Source organism: Chelmon rostratus, chromosome 9 (assembly GCF_017976325.1).
Source record: "Chelmon rostratus isolate fCheRos1 chromosome 9, fCheRos1.pri, whole genome shotgun sequence".
NCBI lineage: Eukaryota > Metazoa > Chordata > Actinopteri > Chaetodontiformes > Chaetodontidae > Chelmon > Chelmon rostratus.
In genome coordinates, this window is record NC_055666.1 from 16,779,075 (window position 1) to 16,804,245 (window position 25,171).

The following is a 25,171-nucleotide window of genomic DNA, read 5'->3' on the forward strand; positions in this document are numbered from 1 at the left end:
GTGATCTTTGATCGAGAAGTGGTGGTGTAATTCAATTAATTATATTTTGCTCCAGGCAACAGAAGTCTGGGAGGGGATCATTGAGAGGGAGCACAACGCAACTAGGTGGAAAAATAACAAGTAAGTGGAGAGTGTGCGCACACACCGGCTGACCCTGCAGCCTTGCCTCCTCACAAAACTGTCAAAATCTCCATGCTTTCAGCGGGCTTTTACCCAATGAGGTTAGCCCAAAGGTGAGTCTGTTCATCTATAACTTCCCTCCGTCTGCCTCCATCCGTCTCTCCATCCCTTCCTCTTTACCCCCCTCTCTCGTCTATTTCATCATCCTCCTCCTCTCTCTCTGCTTCACGCGGGATCGTTCCTCCTCTCCTAACAGTTTGTCCCTGCTGCACCCCCTCCCTCCCTTCCTCCTCCTCCTCCCTCATGCACTCCCTTTCTCTCTCCTAGTGTATTAAGGGGCTTTGACGCTCTCAGTAAAAGCTGATTTATTCTCTTGGTGATATCGATCGGTTTCTGCATTAAAGATTATAATTCATTACCCCGGCCCCTTTTAATACATTAAACACTCAAAATAAAAATAAAATACTCCCCCCCCAGACTCGCCGTGTCTCGAGGGTGCGGGAAAACACTCTTGTCGAGACGTCCGGCCTGTTGTCCTGCGCCCCTGAGCTCCACCTGTGTGTGTGTGTGTGTGTGTGTGTGTTTCACCCACTCAGACATACTAAGATACTCACAGGAACACAATCCTGCCTTCATGCACACACTTATGCAGGTTGTTAAAACACATCATACAGACAGACAGATAGATAAATGGCCGTTTCTGTTACCTGTAATTCAATCAATACCACAGAAGACAGTTTGTTCTACCTCAAAGTCGTCTTCTCATCATTTACATGAATTTCCTGAGTGCGCAGCAGAAATCCCCACCTTCACCCGACTCGGCCGATGCCTTGCTCACCAGCAGAATACAGATTCCTTCCAGGTTAAAGATTTGTGTACCTCCTGCGTATACTCCCCTGTTAGTCAATGCGGCTGGCCTCTGTGGGATAGTTAGGATTTAAGAAGCGCCATGTGTCCCCCTATTGATTTTGACCCAAATGGCCGCACCAATTCCCTGCGCAAAACAAGATTGCCCTTCCCCATCGCCTTGACAGATTGATTTTGTATCTCGGCCGTGAGGACTTGAACAGCAATCCCTCTGATTCTGCCTTCCACTGTCACTCTGATGGACAATTTCCCTCTCCATCCTTACCTCTCCTCTTTCTCCTTCCATTAAAGGACTCTTCTACCTCTAAGCTCTAACTTCCCTGTGTCTGGCCCCCCCAATTCCCCCGCCCCCCCAATCCCCCCCCTCCTTCTGCCTCCACCCCCCACACCCACCTCTCTTTCCCTCTGACAGGCTTTCAGACAGTAAATCAGAGACATTGATCCAGCGCAGCGCCCAAGTGTCCTGGATTCTGCTAAAGAGCCATTTTCATTTCACAAGCAGTTTACTGGCCTCGCTAACCCCCCGCCCCCCCACCCGTAAACATCGCCCTCCTCCCTCTCCTCTCGCTCTTTCCATCACGGCCTCATCCATACACATCACCCATCTCACCTAACTGCTGGATCCCCATCCTCTGAGTGCCGGCTGCTGTTTTCCTCCCACTTTTTGCTGCCGATTCACAATTTTCTTACAAGAAAAATACCTTGAAAAGCCTGAAACATTAAACTAATGCTTCCTGATCTCTCACACTCACACACACACACACTTATGAGCCTACGCTCTTCCACAACCAGGGCCCAGAGCTCAGCAGGGCTCATTGAATTGGTTCCAAGAGGTCTGACTCCAGCAACATCAGGACTAGTTTAACTTCTCCGTAATTTCTTTGACATCAGCATAATGAAGAGATGTGTAAGACTAACAGGTCTCCCTGCGACCCAGCATGATTTCTATACCTTTCCGCCACAATTCTATAAAGCCATATTTTAATTTGGGGGGAAAGCAGCCCAGAGATGCTGTTGCATTCCAAGATAGCTACATATCATACAAATGTCAGGGATGTGACATTTATCTATAGACTCCGGAGGAATAGCTTTACACCATACTGACACTTTAATGCAACTTGTCATTGGTGGTTTCTGTAACTTCTATAACATTTTCTATTGTGTTGTCTTCATATAAGCACATTTGACACGAAATAGTGCCTGAGGGTGTTCACATCCGTATTGGTAAAACTGTGTAGGAATCAACTTGCATCATACAAATTTGTTTGCGCATTAAAAAAAAATCCAAATAAAATAACACACCTCACAATATAGGACTCACACCTTCGTATACTCGCATATATATGAAGTAAAAAAATGAACAGACGCCTGTGCTGCAGAGGCAGGAAGCTGGGAGCACACTAATTTCAGACAGTGCAAAATGTACAGGGTTACAGTTCCTGCGCTGCTCACTCAGTATGGGTAAAATTCATGCTGGAGTTGAAAGTCAAAGCTGAAACTTTGTAGTCATTGTTTCATTTTAGATCAAATATGTGGGAGGACAGAGCTAGCATAACTAAAGATGAGACACTGGTTAAATATTCACAGACGGTACTGTTGCTTATTTTAAAACTGACTGATGTCACTGAGGTAACATTAGCGTATGTGTACTAATGCAATGGTAATATCTTTAGGAAAAGAAAACTTAGACGGTCAGCTTCTCCTGAACGACACATTTTAAGTCAGTGTGGACAAGAAGTCTTTAAATCGATCAGAGAAAAATGGAAATTTGAACGTGTAAAATTTGATGATATATGGGCAAACTCACTCTGCTGGTAACAATCACGTGATGTGACTGAAAGCTCTGGAACAGCTACTTAATGGACCTTGTGGTGAGCTTTCAGGCTCTCTGACCAGCAGCAGGGCAGAGTGACAAAACAACACAAGCACTTTCTGAAAAGTGCTTTGAATGAAATGATTGCAAACACAGCTGGATCACATTAGTTTGAACGCCAGTTTACTGAAACTGTTTCTCAAACCTCTTGCACATCAGATCTGTCTGTCAGTAGTCTGAAATTGAGGCCACTGTTTCTCCCTGAAAAGCATTTTGTCTGTTTATGCTGTCATGATTGTTCTTGGCATATAAATATTAAACTCTGGAGCTCTGTTAGTTTTACCATGTTGCTTGAAAATCTCACTTCCCTCAGTGGAGACTGTCATGGCTAATTGGCATTTTGTCTAATATGAGACACCTTGCAGCAGAGTTTGACAGTGATTAAGTGTGATTAGGTAATTGTGATTAATTGTGCCCTAAACCATTTATTTTGCAGTTTAGTGCACTTTCCAGCAGGAAAAGTACCTCATCTTGTCACTTTCATAAAGCTGTTCAGTCAAAGATTAGCCCTCAGCTTTCAATAGTATCCACCTTGAATGTCTGATGACCCGAATCTAAGCATTGGGAGCCATAACCGTCTGCCTGCCAGCGGCCTGCAGGTAACTGAGGCCCTTCAGGGAGATAATAACGCACAATTGCAGATTCAGAGGCTTGCAGGTCAGACAAATGTCTGCAACAGGCAGTCATACAAAGCACTGAAGGACTGGAGGAGGACTGCTGACAGCTGTTATTGTTTCCCTTGTTAATACTGTAACGGCTGATTTTCTTGTTTGTATGTACAGCATATTTCAGTCCACAAATGTTAGTTCCTTGACATGTTGGAGTACTCCCTTGGCTATGAATGACTTCCCTGTGGACTGTTGTTTGATCCGTGCACTGTTTGCAGAATGTGAATAATGGGAAAACCTCCCTTTATTCTGACTTGAGTGCTAATGCATTATTCCAAGATTGTTACCCCACAGCGAGCCTCATAGTCATCATTAAATTAGCTCTTCTTTCCATGCCCATATTGCTTTCGGTTTTTCCCAGTGGCCACACACGGCATTGCAACAAAAAAATCCCCCGCAGCCCAAAAAGCTTTTCCCCCATAGACCACCATTGCAAAAGAGACTTCTTAAAACTGTTGACATAATATAGGACAGGATATAGGCAATATAGGACCCAAAAACAGTACTCAGGGACATACGACAGTTTCCGAGAATTTATTTAAGTAACTGAGTTCAAAATTCTTCCAGAAGTGCTGGAAGAGCCAGGTGGGCGGTGGAGATTGACAAGTTGAGGACCATCAGGTGGCAAGGCATAGAGACCTGGCTGGCTTAAAGCAGGCATCAAAGAACACTGGCTGCAAAAAGCAAGGCTAGCAACTACAGACTGAAGTGAGGAGCCGGGGTATATATACTGCAGGAGGTGATTGTGAATGAACGTCACGTGTGCAAGTAAATTGGCAGCAGGCGGGAGGAGATGACCACACCCAGCTCAGTACAGACACACACACACACACACACACACACACACACACACACACACTCACAGTGGAGAAACACACAGCAAACACAAGGAATTTGGGAGGTAATACTGTTGAATCCTGACAGTCAGGACACCTCCAGCCACAAACATGGTCAATTATTGCTCTTTGTATTGTGTATTTTTGAGCTGTAGGGGTTTAATCTTTGTAAAACTTTTCCAAAGCACAGAAAAGCGTGAGCAGGCTATGCGCGTTCATGTTGTGTTTTGGAATTGGTTCACGTTGCCCTGCTGGGCCTGAAGCATGATGGGATTAACACGACTGTGCATTTTTTAGTGGGCCGCATATCCACAGAAGTAACCTGGAAGCTAGAATTTTTTTGGTGTGTGCAACAGGCAAGCAATTCTTTCTGGACTGAGTCAGCAACATCTTTGGGTCCAGCTCTTATAATACATCCATGCTTGCCGCCATTTGTCCAACGGTTTGTTTACATTTCTGTAATTCTTTATTTCTTTATATATTCACATTGGAATTATAACCAGGAAGCAGAAACATGTTCTCCATTCGGATTTGTTTGTAATTTCAGTCAATAAGATGTGATTGTGGCATATTTCTGTGAACATGTTGATGCTACGTACAACCCCGTTTCTGTTTCGTTAGTAACACAGTTTGGTCTAAAAAGAGCCTCCCAGAGAGGCTTAGTCTTTGTGAAGTAAAGATGGGGAGGGGTTTGCCACTCTCTCACAGACTGCGCTGGCAAATAGTGCAAAAAAATTGAGAATAATGTTTCTAAACGTAAAATTGGGATTGGGATTGCATTGTCTACAGAACATAATGGCATTAAAAGATTTAGAGAATCTGAAGAAATCTCTCCATGCACTGAAAACCAGTACAGGCTGGCCGTGATCTTCAGGCCCTCAGATGGCGCTGCGTCTGAAGTGGACATCACTGCCTGGGCTCAGGAACTCTTCCAAAAACCATCGTCTGTGAACACGGCTCATCACTGCAGCCACAAATCCAAGTTGAAACTCTACCATGCAAAGAGGAAACCGTATACAAACCAGATCCAGAAACGCCGCCTTCTCCGGTCCCGAGCTCATTTAAGACGGACTGAGGCGAAGTGGAAAACTGTCCTGTGGTGGAGTTGATGCAACAGAGCGGTAAACGTGACCCTGTCCCAACTTCTTTGAAAGGTGTTGCTGGCATCAAATTCTAAATGAGAATATCATTTTCAAAAACAATGAAATTTCTCTGTTTCAACATTTGACAACTTTTTTTACTTTTTGTAGATGGGGTTATATGTCCTGTTCTGTATGTCAGCCAGATCATTGTTGACTTTTATCCTTAAAGGCTTTGAACAACCAGGCAGGTGTTTTCAATCACTGCCTCATTACAGATCTGCTCAGGAGCCATGCTGGACAGGCATGAGGTCACCTGACTTCAGGTACGAATAGGACGATAGCGGTTTTGTTTCGTCCTGCAATAAGCATTGCATGCAGGTGTTAACAGGAGAGTCAGTTTCATGTCAGTCAAGCAGAGCACATACAACTCTGAGCTGTGTCTGAAATCACTCCCTCATTCACTGCTACTTCTATACAGTAACAAACACATGTTCACTCAGTAGTTTACTATATTGTGTGCACAAAAATTCAGATTTTGGAAACCAACTGTATTAACATTTGCATCATAACTGACAGCTGCAGAATCACTCGATCGTAATTTTGCACCTGTAAAATGCAAAATTGCATTGTGGGATTGTTAGCAAAAAGAACTGAACGTGACATGAACAATGTTTGTTTCATTCAACTAAACAGAGCAGAACAGAGAGAGATTTCAAAGCCTAATCAGCCCATATAATTGAAATGACCTGTGTGGGCTCAGTATGGGTGTGCTCGCGGGGGCCTTTGAGTTAGGGTCCAACAGAAAGTGTTAATAATGTGACAGTCTTCCCACCCCGAGTGATCGAAATGGCTGCTATCAGGCAGGCCCAAATGTTTTTTTTTTTTTACTGTGAAGCTATTGGTAGCCTTTGTTTTGAAAAGCGCTGTATGAATAAATCCTTGCTTCCAGCTCTGCCTCACACACTCAGAGACAGGTTTGTGACACCTTGTGTGATAGCTGATATCGTGGTGCTACATTACCGCGCATGGAAAAAAATAAAATAAACTGCAATTAACTGCACTGCCCAGGCCTGCAACACAAAGAACAAGTCACAGCATGATGGGAGCCACACAGAGAGAGGTTGCTGCACCAAAAAACATTCAGCAAAACGGTACCAAAAAAGCACCAGATTTCCTCATTCCATGTATATGAACATTTGAGCCAAACCAGAAACGCCGGAACTGCAGAGAAATACAGCTTCTGAATAAGAGGCACTTTATTAAAATGGCACAATGCGAAAGCAATGAATAAAAAGACAGATGAACAATTTGAAGTTTGCTCTCTGTCTTGCTGCTGGAGGAAACTCAAGCAGAACAGCAACAAATATGTTTTACGTGCCAAGAAAATGTTGACAAGGCAGTGACCTATTAGACTGCAATGAACAAAGTCAGCAACAGCAGTCATCGGCCTGAAATAATAGTTCATCAAACACCTGAGAGTTCACTGCCGTCGGATACTGTCAACCCAACGAGCAGTGGACATTTTTTAATATACACACACACACACACACACACACAATGTCTTTAACTATTGACGGCGTTTAAGGCTACACACACACACACACAGGTGCGTTTGAGGGCCATGAGCAGTGAGTAATTTCCAGGGCCAACAGGATTATCAGTGTATGTTCTGGAAGATGGCAGCGAATCAGCCTTCAAGTTAATGAAACAGTTAGTGTAATTGGTCTTCATCTGTCATCTCAAACAGAGCTGTGGACTGTTTGAGTCCCGGAGAGAAGGAAAGAGACAGAGAGAGAGAGAGAGAGAGAGAGAGAGAGAGAGAGAGAGAGAGATTACTGACGGGACAGTGATGAAAATTGGTCGTAGGATAATGAGTCTCGTTGTTTTTTCATCCTCTCATCTGCTGTCTCTCTCTCTCCCTCTCATTACTCAGAGTGACTGGTCGGAGAGTAGCTTCACAGTCTGCTGCTTATTAAAAAACCCAGAGCGCCTTTAGATGAGTTCATCAGGCTCTCCACCCCTCTTTTCCCTCCATCTCTCCATCCTCCCGCCGGCTCTGTATCCTCTCATCCTTTCACCTTTTTTCCTCCCCCTCTCTCAGTTTGAACTCCCACATCCTTCCTCTCTCCGTCTCTTTATCCCTCCCTCTTCCATCTGTTTATTTTTTCCACCATCCTGTAGAGCGAAGCAGCGAGAAACAGGGACGAGGAGGAGGAAGGAGAAGAAACGGAGGCCCAGACAGGGAGGGAATCAAAGAGCTCAGGAGAGGAAAAGACAATCCCCTCTGTGACAGATGAAGCTTTTATAGAAAAAGGGGGCTTTCTCCCAATTTCCTGTTGATATTCTTTGTAGTTTATTTTTCCCCTGCTACCCCTCTCCTTCCTTTGTCCCAACACCCCCCTCCTCCCTGTGCGTCTGCGCCACCGTGGCAGATTGTTTGGAATCAATAAAGATGGTTGTTGGCAGATGAAAGTCGTGGGGCGGGACGGTGGCGCGCTAAACACTCAATTCGCTTCACACAAATCACCGCCTGCGTCCCGCCGACACGTGACGGCTACATCCTGCAACAAACAATTAAAAACTCATGCAAATGCGCTGTAGGGAGAAGCATGATGGCAATGGCATAAATACACATATGGCGTGTTCTGACAGGCAGACAGGGGTAGATGGGATTTGGACAGCATGGAGACAAAAAGGAAATAAAGGGAAAAAAGAGGGTGGATTGATGATTGTTGTTGAAAATGAACAGGTGCTGTGGTTCAAAAAGTGAAGCTATGAAATTGAAAAACTGAAAAAAGGCATTGCTGGCAGTTGTAAGATCCTTTCCTCCAGTAACACGACAATAATTCTGAAGTAAAAGTCCTGCATTTCAAATTTTACTTTCAATGTGCAAAAGCACATAAGTATTATTAGCAGCATGTTCTTACAGTAGCTATAATTTATATTTTTTATATTGCCAGTGTACCAAATGACTGTGAAAGGGCTCAAATCTGCTTTACGCAGCTTTATACTGAGTTACATCTCGATGTTCAGCTGTCAGGCAGCAACTTTACCGTTTTGGTTCACTTTCTCTCTCACTTTCGGCCACAGCTGGCGGCTGTTTTCAGCGTAAAAGCTCTAAAAGCTCACAGTACACGACCTGCTCACCACCAATCAGCACAGTTAGACACAAGCTGGTGGAGCATCAGCAGCCAGATATTTCCCTCAGGAGCTGGTGGAGACCAAAACCAGAGCATACAGAGAGTGAATATTGGCTTTGGATTCACCAGGTGGACACAAACATGACTCCAAACGAATGATAGTGTCACTCTGTGTTACTGCTGATATATATATATATATATATATATATATATACATACATATATATATATCAGATATATCATCATATATATATGTATATATATATCACTATATGAGGTGATGATATGAAAAAGTGAAAAAATAATCACTCACTGCAAGTTTAAAGCATCAAAGTAAAATATTTACTGTATGTTGCAGAATGACCCCTTTCAGAGTGATATATTATTCCTGTACGGCATATTTTTTATCAAATTATTACTTACCAGTATACTTATCTACGGCGAGAAGGACTGACTTAATTAGTGTAAGCTCATTTTAATTAAACAGTACTAAAATTAGCAACTGAAGTTCTTGATTTACATGTGCAAAGTGTTCTGTCTTATGTAATGCATAACAAGGGAACAGTTCATCACACTGAAAACCACTTTATTTCAAATGTGATTTTACATGGAAAAACATTACACATGCTACAGATATCACTCATGTGACCCTGCTCTACTGATGCTATCACTGCTAATTCTTTATGTATTGCTTTGCAGTTCAATCTAACAAATCACCATATTTCAGAAGCAGAGATGTCACTAGTACCAACAGGGGTGATAGTGCAAGATATCCATCTGAAATGTAGTAAAGCAGAAGTCTAAAGTAATCTAAAATCCTCAGATAAGCATATGAGTATCTACTGAGTTACTTCCACCACTGCTGACAGATAAAGTTCCCTTTTCTGTCTCCTTCACATCTAGACGTGAGGAAACTAATAAGGAAATATTCATCTAAAGTTCCCTCGTGACGCCGCAGCTCACTGAATCATGTCGCATTCTGAGAAATAATCAATTCATACAAACCAGAAGCCTGTGTGATTCTTTTAATAAGCTTTTGCCATTGTCTCACACACTGGAATCCCAATATTCAAATAACTCATAACTCAAAAGGGGTTGTAAGCTTAATGCCACTGATCACAGACAATAAAGGTCAAGTCTGAGTCTGAGCTTAAGGTACACACATTTTTCACAAGAATTATCAATATCATTACACAGCTTCATTGTGTCACCTCTCTTAGCTTCAACCATTAATGGGAAAGGCAGAGGAACTAATCAACACATGCAGAAGAGCCAGTGTGCACTTCAAAAAAAGCAATCATCTATTTAGGAGTTATCTTCCTGCTGAAGAAAATCTCGATCTGTGATGGCAGCGAGGAGGAGGAGGAGGATGAGGAGGAGGGATCTGGTTGTTAAGCGTGGCAGTGTGTATCCACAGCAACCAAATCTGACAAATCCACTCTCTCAGAGTTTACTCTTGACAGTGGCCTCTGTGGGAGCTGGGAGAGAGAAAATGTAAACTTGTAAAACAAGGGAAGCCAGCATTTTACTTTGGTCGTGCAGCGGTTAATAGCATTTTGGCTTTTGGAGCGTCTGGTTGCTTCAGAGGGATCTGTTAGCGAGGATTAGTCACTCTCAGTCCAACATGGCTACAGACACACTCAAAGCATGCAAACACACACACACACACGCACACACATCAAACAGACAGCCAGTGTGGATTGTGCCAGGTGTTGGAGACACATAAGGTTTATAGTGGAGAGTTGGAGGCCTGCCTGCAGCAGCTCTGTCACACAGACAGACAGTTCCGGTCCATCTACCAGCCAAGCACCGCCACTGCTGCTACAAAATCTGCTGCACATCCATTACAGGAGAAAGACACCAACAGCTAGCGCGACTGTTTAAAGGGGCGCACCTGCATTTTTGGAAAGAAGCCTCCTTTTGTCGAGCGGCCCAGTGCGGAGATGTGAAAGTGCTGATTTCATGCTTCAAGTGAAGAGCTGATGCTGCGTCACAGTTTGAAACTGCAGCATGTTGAGTGGAGGCGTAGAGTTTGCCTCATCACATGAGTAAGAAAACAGAGCCTCCAACTCTAAAGCTGGATGGACTCATGGTTCAGTATTCACTAACTCAACAACCTGACCTTGAAATCAAAGTTTATATTACACATATGCCTTTAAAGCAGCATTAACTGTGTTTTGTTTTGGGCCAGCTGAGGGTTGTGGGACAAGCTGTAAACACATCACTAGGATATTATGACCTCAAAGCCATGACAATCATGTTAGCAAACAGCTGCATATGTACGAATGGTCACAGAGCATCATTAACATTCATTTGGTTTCTGGCCACCTGGCAAATATAACTTTAATATTTTCCCAATCTTTTCCTCTCTGTTTTGGTCTCCACCAACTCCTGAAGGACATATCTAGTACTTTAGCTGCTATAAGCTCTAATATGTTCACCAGCTGATCGCTTACTTTGTCTTTCTTCCATTCAGTGAAGAGTTAGTGGCACACAGTGCATTTTTTTGTGCTAAAAACAGTTGAAAGATGCTAAAATGCTCTGCAGTGCAGGCGATTCTTTGAGGGTTTGTCACAAGCGACAGCTTTCAGGTGATACATAATCATTTGATCCACTGTTATATGATAAAACATATATTGGTGATGATGTACAGTATATTGGTGCCGCTTTAAGTGATTGAGAACATATTTAGTGAAATGTAAATATATTGTGGTTAAAGGGTCCAGTGTGTAGGATTTAGGGGGATCTATTGGCAGAATTGGAATATAATATTCATGAGTATGTTTTTATTAGTGTATAATCACCTGAAACTAAGAATTGTTTTTTGTTTTGTTAGTGCAGAATGAGGGAGTGGGTCCTCTTCCACGCAGTCCATGTTGCACCACCATGTATCTACAGTAGCCTGTTTTTCTTTTATTTCACAGCCACAGCAGGCTCTCTGATAGCTTGGAAGAGGAGGTCAGCAATCGGCAAGCTCACCACTAGATGCTACTACATCTAACAGACTGGACCTTTAATTTGGTACAAACACTTTGTAACCAATCAAAGAGAGCATATTTGGGGACTGTGATTGATGGCAGACTTCCTGTCCAACCACTTACTTAAGACAAACTGCCTTTTCTTTGAAGCCAAATATAAATCAGCTGCTGCAACATTTTTATTTTCACTTGATTATTAATTTGCAGCTTATAGTTCTGGGTGCTGTGTTGTACAGGGGACTGAGATTTATTACAAAATGCTAATGGATATGGCTGCTATTATTCTAAATTTTTCTTAGTGTCAAGAAATGTCATTGAAAGAACAAAACCAACATTGCGACAGTCCATCTGTCAATACTGTCTAGCTCCCCTACACTCAGCCCCAAGCACACTGGAAGCATAATCTTTAAAAGTGGGGTACAAATGTGAGCTTTTACTTTCTAAATAAATTCTTAAAGCAGCTGAGGACTGTACAGTAGTCCGTAGAAAACATCGTGCAAACAGGGGTGAATAGACAATTTACTAAGGACCATTTTCAACAGTGGATTAATACACACTTGATGCTCTAGAGATTGCTATCATCAGCAAGAGAGTGTATGTAGGACTGACTCACATTATAACCCCGAACCCCAATAAAGGGGTGGGGCATAAATAAAACAAAATGTTTGATGCAGCAACATGTTGCGACAGGAGCAACTAAAGACTGGGAATGTTGTGGAATGATCCAAAAACACCTGCTTGGATCATTCCACAGGTAAACAGGTTGATTGGTAACAGGTGATAGTATCATGTGTCACACCGCGGTGAGGTTTGTCTCGTCTTGGGTTTTTGTCTTGTCATCCCCTGTTCTATTTTTTGAATCTAATTCTCCTCTCGTTTCAGAGCACTTGCCCTCCCTCATGTGTCACCGGTGCGTCAGCCTGATTACCCATTGTCTCCACCTGTTACCTATTACCCTCCATGTGTTTAAATGGTCTGCGTCTCCCTTGTCTCGTGCCAGTGTGTGTTTGTCCTTAGGTCGTATCACCCGTGCCTACTCTTGAACCACAGCCACAGATCATCCCTTCGTGTAAGCCATTGTTCCTCCTCGTGAGCGTTTTATGTTGATAAAGTTTCATAGTCTAGTCAGAGCTTTCTGTTCCTTTGTTAATTCCTCGTTATTCCAAAGTTCTCCTTAAGAGTGTTTTCGTTGTTCTCGTTTCATAGTCCTTTGTTTGTTTACTAGAAATTTCCTTATCCTCAGTGTGAGCGTTTTTTGTTGTCTTATCATAGCCTGTATATTCGTCTTTGCCTTTTCCTTCCCTTCCCTCCTAGCGAGCGCTTTATGTTCTAACCTCCCAGAGATATTGTGATAATCCTCCGTCTTTTTAGCGGAGCGTATTTTGGTTTGTAGTGGTCTAATCCCTGCGTTGAATAATTTTGATAGCCTTGATTTGTTTTCTCCCTTTGGAGCGGTTATTGTTTCTTAAGTTTTATAGCCTATATTCCTCCTCTTTGAGCGATTTACGTTATTCTAGTTATTCGTTTGGTTTCCCTAGACCACAGTCAGGTCCGCATAATATTTGCTAAGAGTAATTTCACAGCTATTGTTTTCACGCCTGTCGAGGAGTCTTTGGCGAGTTGTGATTAAATAAACTCTGTTGCTGTGTACTCTGCGCCTGAGTCCTCTTTTCCAGTATCGGCCTGACATCATGCTTGGGTACGAAGGGGCATTCCAGAAAGACTCAGTCGTTCACAAGGAAAGATGGAGCGAGGTTCACCACTTTGTGAACACACAGTTTTTAGTTATGTTTTAAACAGCGTCCCAACTGTTTTGGAATCCAGGTTGTGTACTAAAGTGCCAGAGTTCATGTTCCATGGAGAAACACTGATGTGTTTATAATAAAGTTTTTGGACCACACTGGAGTCGATGTCCATATGAGTATTTGGATATACAGACTATACTTGTTAGTAGGATCAATGCATTGTTAGTTTTTGTGGCATTTGTTAACAATGAGAAACATACAGAATATCACCAGCCTTATCCTTTAAGCTCCTACTCACAGTTGCACATTACACTGTATGTTAGTGCTTCTTCTACACAGTAATTGTTACATTTTTATCTATAAAACACTCCTCAGTAAACTCACTACAATACTTATTTAGGCTTTTATGTGAAGTAGAGAGCACAAGGGCATCGCAGTTTGAGATCCCATTATTTTTAGCAATTGATCTTCCCCGAGGCCTGAATTGAAATGAGAGAGAAATCCTTCCTGGAATCGGCCACTACTGGTCAGATCTGTCTGCGGAAAGATAAAAAAATTAAGACTCTCGTCTGAGTTAAAGCTTATACGAGAGATATGGCCACAAAGTTGATTGGATTCTGCTCTTCTTTTTAATAGGCTGCGCCTCTTTTCTCTCTCACCCTTCTTTAACTCCTTTTCGGTCAGGGCACACAGTATATGTAAAATGCTTTAAATCCTCAGTTCACGCTGTGTTTTTTTTTTTTATCTTGTGTGATGTATTTTAGTGTGTTCATTTTTTTATGTAAATCTCTCTGCTTCTGTTTTCCTGCTGTACGTCTTAAAACATACACTGTATTGTAAAGGCAAGAAAATTACGTTAAATGTCATGCACACAGTATATATATATGGCCTTAAACTGTTACGCAGCATGCATATTAATGTTATACAGAGTAATATATTCAATCCCCACAGGCACTTCTCTGTTGCTTTGACTTTACTGCCACTGAGACCATGAAATTTCTCATTTCATTTAAAATTAAACACAACACTCCCTGCTTTGGTTTCAATGTCAGCCTTGCTTCACTGCGCTGGCTTTCTGTTGCTCATGCTGCCAAGTTTTTGTTGACAGCACAGCGTGTGAAGATTTGTCTGTTTGTTGTGGTCTTTGGTGTTAACTTTTTCTCATTTCAATTAATTTATCGCTACTGTTTTTTCGCCTCACAGCTCTGTAAAGTGAAAAGAAAAAACGGAATAAAGCCTGATTATTCTAATTGCTTTGCAAGGTCTGAAAGCGCAGACAGTGGCAGGTTGTAAAGGCACTGATTCAGGTCCACGGTTGTTTGCATTGCCAACTTCTTAGTGTGTATTGACAATATGAGTTTGAGTGACCCCAGTGCTCCAGCTAAATAATTCAAGCAAATGTAAGATTGTGACCAGATTAGATGCAGGACTCTGCAGCCGCACAAAACATGTGGAGGTGAAAATCTGGAGGATTTCTTTATTGTTTTGTTGGTCTTAAGTTTGGCTTTTGAAAAAAAATATGAAGGCAGGAAGAATGATCTGGTTGAGACCTTCCTCTCAAAATGTTTTGGAGACGAGAGCTGAGTTTGATTTATAGCAGTGGTAAAGCAAGACATTAGAGGTTAAGGCTGCAGTTGTAATACCGATGCTTAATTTGAATAATTGAGTGAATGACTGATCATGCTTAGGAGCCCAGCCTGCTTGGCATTAGAACACTATCAATCAGGAGTGCAATCAAAACAAATGGGTGAAGTCATCATGTCACAGCTCGAGCCAACATAAAATTTACGTATTTACTAAACTTCATTTAACCACACAGATCAATCTGCAATGATGGCAAACGACTTTCCTTTTAGGTCATTTTGAGGAGCAGGTGAGACAGGTTGAAGGGAGAATCTTGGAGATTTAAAACAGGGCTGTTGCTTTATTTCACTAAAACCAGACACTTTTCACCTCAGTAATGGTTTGTAAAGTAGTGCCCATGTCATTCATTCAGGAATGCAAAGAGTGTAAAAAGACAGTCTCATTTAACTGCAAATACTGGTGATATATATATATTCTCAAAATACGACGAGTGCTGGTTGGAGGAAATGTCAGGGTTTCCCTCTGTGAACACACAATCTTCACGCAAAGGTTAAGACTGCCCGTCCACAAACAGACTAAATGGCGTTATTCTTGTTGATGAAGCAGACCACTCATGTTGATGCAAACACCATGCTGGTTACCTGAAAAATAAGCTGTCGTCATTGGTCAGGCTAAGGGGACGGACACAGAAATGAAGGCAAAACACACATGATTGGCTAAGAAACCGTGTGTCTCATTCAGTCCTCAAATGTCATCTTGTCAACAATGCGCTTGGAAAATGGAAAAAACACACATGCACACACAAGTTTTCCATAACCTAATACTCCCACCAGGGTTAGTCAAAAACTATTAATTCCCTTAAGTCTTTTTATTGTGCCAACCCTGACCCCATTGCCAACTTCCTGCAATGATTCCAGACCATAACTTACATGACATACCGCAACCCCATATCGATATTTAACGCTCAACACAGCCGCTTAACTCACCAGAATAAATGTCTGACACAAAGACAATTACTGTCAATCAATGGAACCTGTGTTCAAATATTATGCTTAATTTATTAAGTATATCTAATAAATGGTGAAATAACAAGGCAGTTGGTCAGCTGGGGAAAAGGCCATTTCAATAACCAGAATATAACCACATGTCCTGAATGTCAGAATTGCATCTCTGAATGTGCTCAAAAGCGTGTTTGTGCATTAAAAACATTTGATAAAACCACAACATCCTGCTAATCCATGGACACTGCAGCACTTCCTGTTTTATTTTGTAAGAGGAACATCTCCCATCATTTCAAGTCCTGCCCTCGTGTGTCTCCCGCCTCCTTGATCATTCCCACCTGGGCTGCGGTCGAATAGCTGCTTTTCTGCTTAGCAAGGTTGCTCCCTGAGTGAAACGACCTGGAAGACTCCAAGCGGCAGCTTTGATAAGAACTGGTTGAATTCTCTAAATGCTGAGAGCAGTGCTTCCTTTCTTATCTCCTTTAGCACGGGGTACACTGGACCATCCTTTACAAAAGGAAAGGAGATCATGCCGTCCCACAATTCCTCGTGTCAGGAACATTCAAAGAAAAGCACCATTCAGAAACTGTTACATAGCCTAGTGTAAGTGCAGCCGGACTCACTGCAGTTGTCTTTTTCTAAGCCCTTACAAATCGTCCTTCAGATCTCGACTTAATGATGTTTTCCATCGAAGTCAAGGAAAAGTGTATAGGAAAGGACATAGAAGGTCATTTTTTGACTATTCAACTGCAGCCCTGCTCTCATTACTCACTTGCCCACTAGTCAACCCTGTAGACATGCTCCCCTGCCTTCCCTGTTCCCCCGCCAGGCTGCCTTTGCTCATCGCCTTCCAGCATTTTTCTAGTGTTAACCTCTGTGTTTTTTCACTTGGCTTTGTTTATTGTTTTTTGGATTTTTCTGACTCCCTGCTTGGATTTGTTTGCTGATGTTGGACTGACCTCCTGTGCGTGACCGTCTAGTTCACCACTAAAGACTTTGCTTTTTTGAACTTCACCTCGTGCCCTGTGTTTGTCTCTGTGCTTGAGTCTCTGATCTGCCCAGAAACATCACCTAAACACACCTGTGGTTCGAACCACTGCGCATGTTTGAACGCTTTATGCTGTACGTCACTGCATGTATGTGTGTGTGGGGAACAGAGTATATGTTTGTATGATGTAATTAAACCCAATTAAGTGTGCTATATATACACGGCATTATCTGTCTAATGGCCTCATGCATGTGTCAATGTACTGGATGTGCAACTAGCACACAGCGGATAATGCAGAGTATTTATCACACCATTGTGTGTGCCTCTGTTTGTGTGTGTAGCTAAATTGAGCTGAGCTGAGCTGTCATCACTGTATACAGGCGAGTGTGTGTGTGTGTGCGTGTGTGTGTGTGTGTGTGTGTGTGTGTGTGTGTGCGTGTGTGTGAGAGAGAGGAAGACAACTCACCAGCAGGGAAGTAGAGCGGGAGATTCTGCAGATACAGCTCCTTATCCGTGGGCAAGAACACACAGAAGATGACTCTGTCCAGCTGACACACACACACACACACACACACACACACACACACACACAATGACCTTTATTACAAGCATATGCAATAACCATGAATTCATCAATAGCAGGGGGAACAATGAAACAGTGTGTGACATTGTGTGGCTGCAATATCAGGAGAATGCAGCTCATGCATCAGTCCATTACTCCCCTATTAGCTCCCTATTATGATCATGCCACAACACAACGCTTATTACTGTACACTGCATGCTGGGGACAGAGTGCTGCGAATGTACAGAGAGAGAGAGTATGTGTGTGTGTGAGTGTGTGTGAGTGTGTGAGAGAGAGAGAGATAAAGATGTTAGGCAGAGGAGAAGGTCCTTTGGAAGTCTATAAGTACTTCTATTAGGCCCTCAGTTTCTCTGATTACTGTGTGAGGCACTCCAGTCAACTCAGTCCAGACTCACCTTACACACGCACGCACGCACGCACGCATGCACGCACGCACGCACACACACACACAGAGCACACAGTGCACACAAAGCCATAAAGATAATAGATTTCAAATAATGTTAAGACACTGGCCAAGTGAGTGCAACTATTTTACAACAATAAACAATCTTTATGCTCTGTGCTCTGGTGTTCCTCAGATCCAGGCTCTGCAGTCCATAACATTTACATTACCGTGGACTCAGCTGGACCTACAGTACAGCACAGTCCACAGCGATACATGAAGCCCGGTGATTAAAGACACTGAGGCTAGAGTAAAAAGATGCTTCCAGGGATGTAAGCTCCACTGTGCGCTCTTATTTTTCAGACTCTGACAAACATTATTACCAGCCTAATGTCTCTGCAAAGGTTTTGATTTTTCCGTTTTGGGCAAGGCAGTGGGATTTATAGCCAGGCCGTTTCTATCAGTTTGTGTCTGGTGTGGGAGTTTAAGTCTCACTGCTTTCGAGTTCAGACATTTCAGCAGCCTGCTAGCCCGCAGCCCGTGTTTTTCAGTCCCAGCTTGTTGCACAATTACCATCACTCGGCAGGATTTGAATGGAGGCTAAAATGGAAGATATGGAAATATGCGGTAAGGAACTACATCCCCTGGGCTACGGCTTCAAATCTCTAACCTCCACCCTGTGTTGACTCCACTTGCGCCATTTTGCTGCCGCACTCATTCAAACTGATGGAAACGCTTGATGCTTGGACATGCAAAATGGCCTCCAGAAAGCGGTAGCAGTGGGAAGCTCATTTTGATAGTATTGCAACAGGAACCCTGGAGATGCTAAAACTAATAATAACATCAAGTGAATGTAATGGGCTCTGAGAGCTGCCTGTCTTTAAGGGAAACACAGAGCCTGTAAATATTCCCTCCTCAAATGGAAAATCTGTGTGTACCAAAGTTTATTTTCCACATCTTTGCACAGATGTCACTCACTGACCTGCTGTGGAGAAAACACCAGCACTGGTAGACTTTATACATATTAAGTCTAATGCAAATGTACCTTGAATAAATGGGCATTTTAATATGCAGGCGATACTGCATTTTACAAGCATTTTGCTTTCTATTGAATACATGTAAAATAATATGAATTTCAAACTGTCATAAACCAAACTAAAAGTCTTACCACAAGGTCCATTTAGTAGCTGTTCTGGAGCTTTCACTCATATTGCAGGATCTTTATCAGCAGATGGGGTTTGTGCAGTTACGCAAGTTGTAGATGTTCAACTAGCTTCTGTAACTCGATGCAATCTCTCACGCAGCAGTGTTCTTGAAGTTTAGTTTTCTTATTCTAAAAAATCAGCAAATTGTAACCTTTGCGATTTTAACAACTTTTACAACGATTATTTTATTAGAACAGAAAAAAGCTACAGTGCCTGTGAAAGTATGGAAGCCTGGGTACGTCATTGTGACTGTGCTGTCAAAAAATGGTGATGAAGATCGTGTGATATGATCAACAGCCCCATGAGCAGCTGCTAAATGGAGGGATCATTTTCTCAACTGTCCTACATCACATCAGTTTTGTCTAAAGTCTCTAGTCAACTGTGAATCTAATTTATAAAATATAACTACTATGAATCTGCCTTGGGTATTACTTTCTTGTGGTGTTTTACAAATAAATGATTCATGTTTTTATTATTACATTTGATGCCGAGTGCTGGCACACTGCCCTGTGTCTCGAGTCCATTTGTGTCTTACTGTGTCTATAATTTTCAATTTCATTTTCATTTTGCACTACAAGCCAAAGCAAGGCCAGCAAAACACACTGTAAAAAGAGTCAAATGGAGGGGGTTCAATTAAAGAATCAACCCAATTTCCTCTGGTGAACATTCCTACTTTATATGTATGCAAATAAACTCTGTCTCATTTGTCACGAAAAAAAAATGTTTCCCCCTTAAAACGCGCACACACACACACACACATACACACACACACACACACGCACACACACACACACACACAGCGGAACTATTTCTGTGCAGAATGTAAATTAGTGCCTTGCTGTCTTGGCTTTCTGCTCTGATTTTCAGCCGTTTAAGTCCTGTTGACTGTTGTCCTCTGCAGTGAGACATGTTTAATGTTCATTTGTTGAGCTCGGTGCGGCTGATGGCATCAGTTGTCTGGTATTGCCACAGAGGCTCTGGAGACTCCAGCGCTAACAATAACATCGTCAACACCCTCTCTGGGAGGCGATACAGCAGGGTGGTTAGAGAGGGAAAGGAAGACTGGAAAGAGGGGTGGGAGGAGACCTGAAAAGTAAAGGAGGAAGAGGGGAGGAGAGTTTAGAGCACCTAAACGACTGATTGGAAAGTTTCCTCTTCGCCCCCCCCATCACTCCCCGTCTCTCCCTCCGTCCCTGCCCTCCAGTCATCTATTCCATCATTTTGTCTTTTCTCCGCTTGCTATTTCTCCGGAGAGAAAGCGTGTGTGTGTGTGTGTTTTTGTGTTAGTCAGGTTTAGTCCCGCAAGGAGCCAATTAAAACGCAGGCTTGGCCATGAGCATGCGAGGAGTGTGCGTTTAATTGTGTGTGTGTGTGTGTGTGTGTGTGTGTGTCACTGTGTGTGTGTGTGTGTGTGTGTGTCACTGTGTGTGTGTGTGTACGTTTTCTCAATACACCCTTCTCCTCGCTCCCACCAGAAAACAAAAACAACAGCTGTGAAAGGAATAATACCTAGAGGAAATGGTAGGGAAAAATTGCCAATCAGGCACACACAAACACTCATGCACACAAAGGCACACACACACACATGCACATACACACACATACACACCTTGTCATGATGTTCATCCAGATATTCCCTCACAGTTGCCAACGCCTCGTGCACAGCCTGTTCAGGTGGATATCCTGTACCGTCACACACACACAACAGCAAGAGTAAACACAGAGTTTGCTAGAACAGGTGCACTGACAGATCTGTGTGTCTGCGTTAGATCGCTTCCTGCTGCGCTATTTTTTTTTCCACGACAGGTATCTGTTCTTCTTGCCACTATTCTAACACCCTACATTGTGTGTTTTCTCACTTCCTCTCACCCAGACTCGCCTATTCAGACGAGACGCAGACACAACACACTTGTTGGTTACGGGGAGACAGATGGAGAACGACTACAGCGCTTCTTCCATATTCATTCAGCGGCTGAGACCTTTCAGTGCAGGAGAATCATCCCCACTGCTGGAAACGCTGCAAAAGGCTGTAAAAAATTCATCATCTGGCCAGACTGCTCTGCCCAGACAAACATACAGTGTGTGATTATACAGTGATTATTCCTTACGTCAGGAGAGAGGGTTCATGCAAATTAGCGCTGAATGTGTCAGCATCAAAATACACACATGCAGTGTTCACACCTCCAGGGATGTAACGTGATTTTACTGCTCGATGTGAAAAACCAGCAAAGTAACACTAAAGTCAAATAGTCCCGATCATGTGACGAGTAAGTTTGTTTAAAGTGTAAAATCTATTCAGAGCCTCTGCACGTCCTCGGACCGCCTACACAGGTGCTTTCACTTATTCGCCTATTCTTGCCTGTGTGGGCGTGGGCAGACTGTGCTTGATTGGCACCTGCCTCGCTCTTCTGTTAGCTTTTTCAAACTTGACTTTCATGTGGTACTAAATCCAACAGAAACTATGTTGTCAATGAAATGGAACGCCAGGTTTTTCACTGTCATTTCATTCAGTTTCCTCCATTTTCCTCCTGGCAACTAAAACATGAGTCGTGTTTTTAGGGTTATGCCGTCTGCTGTCTCTCGCAGCGTGTGTGATGTCACCGGGAAGGAGGTGGCAGGGACGGACTTCCAGGAACAACAATGTAAACCAACAATGGTGGTGTGTATGACACCGGCTGTTTGGAGAAGCCTAAAGAAAAGAAAAAGCAACTGTGAGCGTATCCCCTCACAGCACCATCATCTTTCCTCTTTCATTGCGCCGTAGAAGAGTGTTCTGTGCTCTCATTGGTCAACGTTTGGAACAAATAAACCCTAACATGCAAGTGTTTTTGCCGGGACATCACGGGCCGTCCAGATGAGGCGTTGGTTGTCGTCCAGTATGACACTCTACACAGGGTAAAGTGATTGACGCCCACTGTCGTTCCCGACCTGATGCCCTACATCCGCCGGATCAGGCTACATCAGGCTGATATCTTGTAGCCGGAACCCAGCTTTACTGAGCCACGTGCACAAGGCGGGATACAGACCCTGGTCAATGTCAAAATCCTGACAAAGTGATAGAAAACAGCTGTGCAAAGCTTTAAAGAGCTGGTATTTTCTTATTTTGGGCCATTTTTCCTTTCCTTTCCTTTCCTTTCCTTTCCTTTCCTTTCCTTTCCTTTCCTTTCCTTTCCTCTTCTCTAATGGTTGTTTCCAGTCCTCCACAACAAGCTTTAAAGTAGTTTGTAGCATTATTCAAAAACTATTAGCAATCAGCTTCATGCTTTAACAGATGTTACGCAACAGAAGAGACGCCAAAATCCATCTTAAGTTTATACAATTTTGTTCCTCCTTCCGCTTTAAAATTGAGCCCGGGTGAAACAGGCGCATCAGAGGGGAAGAGACAGATAACACATATCACAACTTTGGCCTTTTCCTCTATCTAGCAACAGGGGAGAAGTGTTGACAACCAGCCCTCACACCCAAACCCACCCCGGGGAGTGTTTAAGCACTATCCTTAACGCTCTCTCCTGCCAGTGTGAAGGGGGATTACAGTCAATCTGACACAATCTCTGGCCTAATCTATTTTAATCTGCCGGTCTTAATCCAAGGCCTTAATCTGAGAACCACCTCTGGGCTGCAGGAGATAATGTGACAAGTGGCACCGGGTGGCTCAGCGCTCTGGTTAAACAGAAAGCCTGATACTGGAAACAAGCATGTGATGGAAAACACTGCCTGTGTGTTCAGCGTATAAACACAGGCAGGGGTTTTCACCATTTGCACTGACTACGACTATGAAAATAATGACAAAACACAAACACATCACACATGACAGTAAAACAATGTCATGCGTTAGCTCTGGTTTCAGGAGGACACACACACACACACACACACACACAGACACTCACCGTAGATTCCAGTGGAGATGCAAGGGAAAGCCTGCAGAGTAAAGATGACAAACAAAGTGGTTACAGTCTGTCGCTGATCACATAACAGGCTGCTTTCATCTCTCTATCACACACACAAACACACACACACACACACACACACACATACACACCAATGCCCAGAAATCACACTCTCTGCCTGATTTCAGAGGAAGCTCTCTCCTGATGTTCTGCTGTTCTTCTCCCTTTGAGTTTCACACTTATTTAAAGAGCAAACTGTTGATCATCCTTTGTTGTCGAGGTCTGGTACCACTACTGTTACTATGGCTAATGTAATAATGACAGAGGTGGATGTGGTGACCATCATAGAGGAAACACCACTCACAAGTCCACTGTAAGTTAGAAAAAGATGAAACATTTGCTCGATTTGGTGCCACCGGTGCTTTCTTTTGACAACAGCAAGTGTGATTTAACAACACAGGTCCCAGAGTTACATTCAAAATGGCAAAACACAACAGCAACGTGGGTCTGATTACAGTGCAGCCAAACAAACTGAGGCCTTATTGTGTCACGTTTTAATTCGTTGGCCTTTTTTCATCACGTTGAGCGAGTGTGATTGATTGTCCACACAACAGGACAGACGTGAAAATGAATTGTTTACATGTTGGAGGAACTCTTCCATGAGAAGACGCTGCTGTTTGCAGAGACGAATGTTTTTAAAGGATAGTTATGAACCAAAATGTCCCTGTTTCATATCCTGTTTTTTTATCCTATTGCCTCCTCTTCACTCTTGCCATACGCATAATAAAGGAATTAAATGCTGTGTGAAAATGTTATTTTAAAAATAGCCCCAATGTGTCTCTACGTACATTGAAATCACTGTCGGTTGCATTAATTGCTCTTATCACTGTATGCATACTGGCTGCAAAGAGATCTCTTCTTATGCTTTCAATTTCAATTATTTTCCAGTTCATCCAAAGTTTACACGGGGTTCCTGATTCAGCCAAATGAGTATTTACCAAAGTTTGTATTTTTAGTTCCAAATTCCCTCTTTTTGTTAATATATTCCTTGAACACATCACAGCAAGAGGATGTAGTCTAGAGAAACACAAGGAGGTAGTTTGACTCAAAAAGGTTTTAATTTTAGAAGATACCCATTTGATTTGTACAACTCAGAGTGTTGAAGCTTCTTATTAGCTTCATCTTAGCATTAGAGAGCATTTTTTGCATAGAATGAGGACTCTGGATTTTGTCCCCCATTACTTAGATTGAAATTGATTTAGAAAGGTACCACTTTATGACCATTATGGGCAGCAGGAACAATTACAAAGACCAGTGACTCTTTACAATGTACATGTGAGCATGTGAGTATTGTTTTAAGACAGACTTGTGAACCTGTAGTATTTCGTATAAAGCGGAAGCACTAAATGTTCTGTTTGCAGTAGCAGTAACTTCAAACACTTCTGATACAGCTGTCGGAGAGCAATGGGTAAATTAGGAGGATTTTATCAATAAGATAAAATTACAAATCAATAATTCAAACCCTGCTCAGGAAAGGTAACAATGAAACGGACCCAAATGGTGAGGAAATTATTGCATGTAAACACCTCCAGTGGTAACTGCTGAAAAATGTCAGTCATAAAGAGTCTCAAAAATGCTTTTTGATGTAAAAATCGTTGGATTATAACTCTAAGTAAATGAGATCCATGTCAGGCAGCTTCATGCCACACCAGTGGTGGAGAAAAGCAGCCAGCAAACTTCAAAGTAAATCAAATCTGGCAGATTCTCAACCTGCTGTCAAACGCTGCGGTACAGGCAGATGCCAGGATGCTCTCTGCGTCTCCAGATCTGCTCCTTTGACCAGATTGCAGAGTTGGCAACTCGGGGTGGGAGCAGACATGGCTCCTCAAGACGAAAGGTAATCATGAAACTATATGAAAGTGAACTGACAACAACAGTAAGGTTGTATTGAGGAGCAGGTGATTGAGACCTTATTAAGAATTAGAGTGCGGTTGACCAGCATGTGTAAACAACCGTACATGTTGTCTGTAGTCATAACTGTCTAGTTTAACTCGTGTCAACACATCAAATCTGATTTCAGTCTTCAATAACAACTCTTTTGTTTTAATTCACGGATTTGATCAGGGGCAGTTATGCCTTTTGAGGCCAATTTGTGATTTTGGGCTCCGCCAATAAAACACAACATGATTTGAGTTTATATCATATATACGTAGCACATTTTAAAGGTGAGAG

General features: G+C 42.7%; 1 protein-coding gene across 4 annotated transcripts in view; it reads right to left on the bottom strand.

Annotated features, from left to right (window-relative positions):
* Positions 1–9,155: 9,155 nt before the first annotated feature.
* The window catches only part of macrod1 (mono-ADP ribosylhydrolase 1), a 111,997-nt gene continuing 95,981 nt past the window's right edge, over positions 9,156–25,171 (bottom strand). The window contains exons 7-10 of one of the 4 annotated variants that reach the window (XM_041944283.1): positions 22,940–22,970; positions 20,662–20,735; positions 17,349–17,430; positions 9,156–10,064 (exon numbers count right to left, since the gene is read on the bottom strand). In XM_041944283.1, the coding sequence (XP_041800217.1) occupies positions 10,030–10,064; positions 17,349–17,430; positions 20,662–20,735; positions 22,940–22,970 (222 nt within the window). In that variant the 3' untranslated portion in view covers positions 9,156–10,029. Of the gene's footprint in view, positions 10,065–15,339; positions 15,565–17,348; positions 17,431–20,661; positions 20,736–22,939; positions 22,971–25,171 lie in introns of those variants that run through there. The other 3 variants (XM_041944285.1, XM_041944282.1, XM_041944284.1) reach the window with 3 other exon arrangements.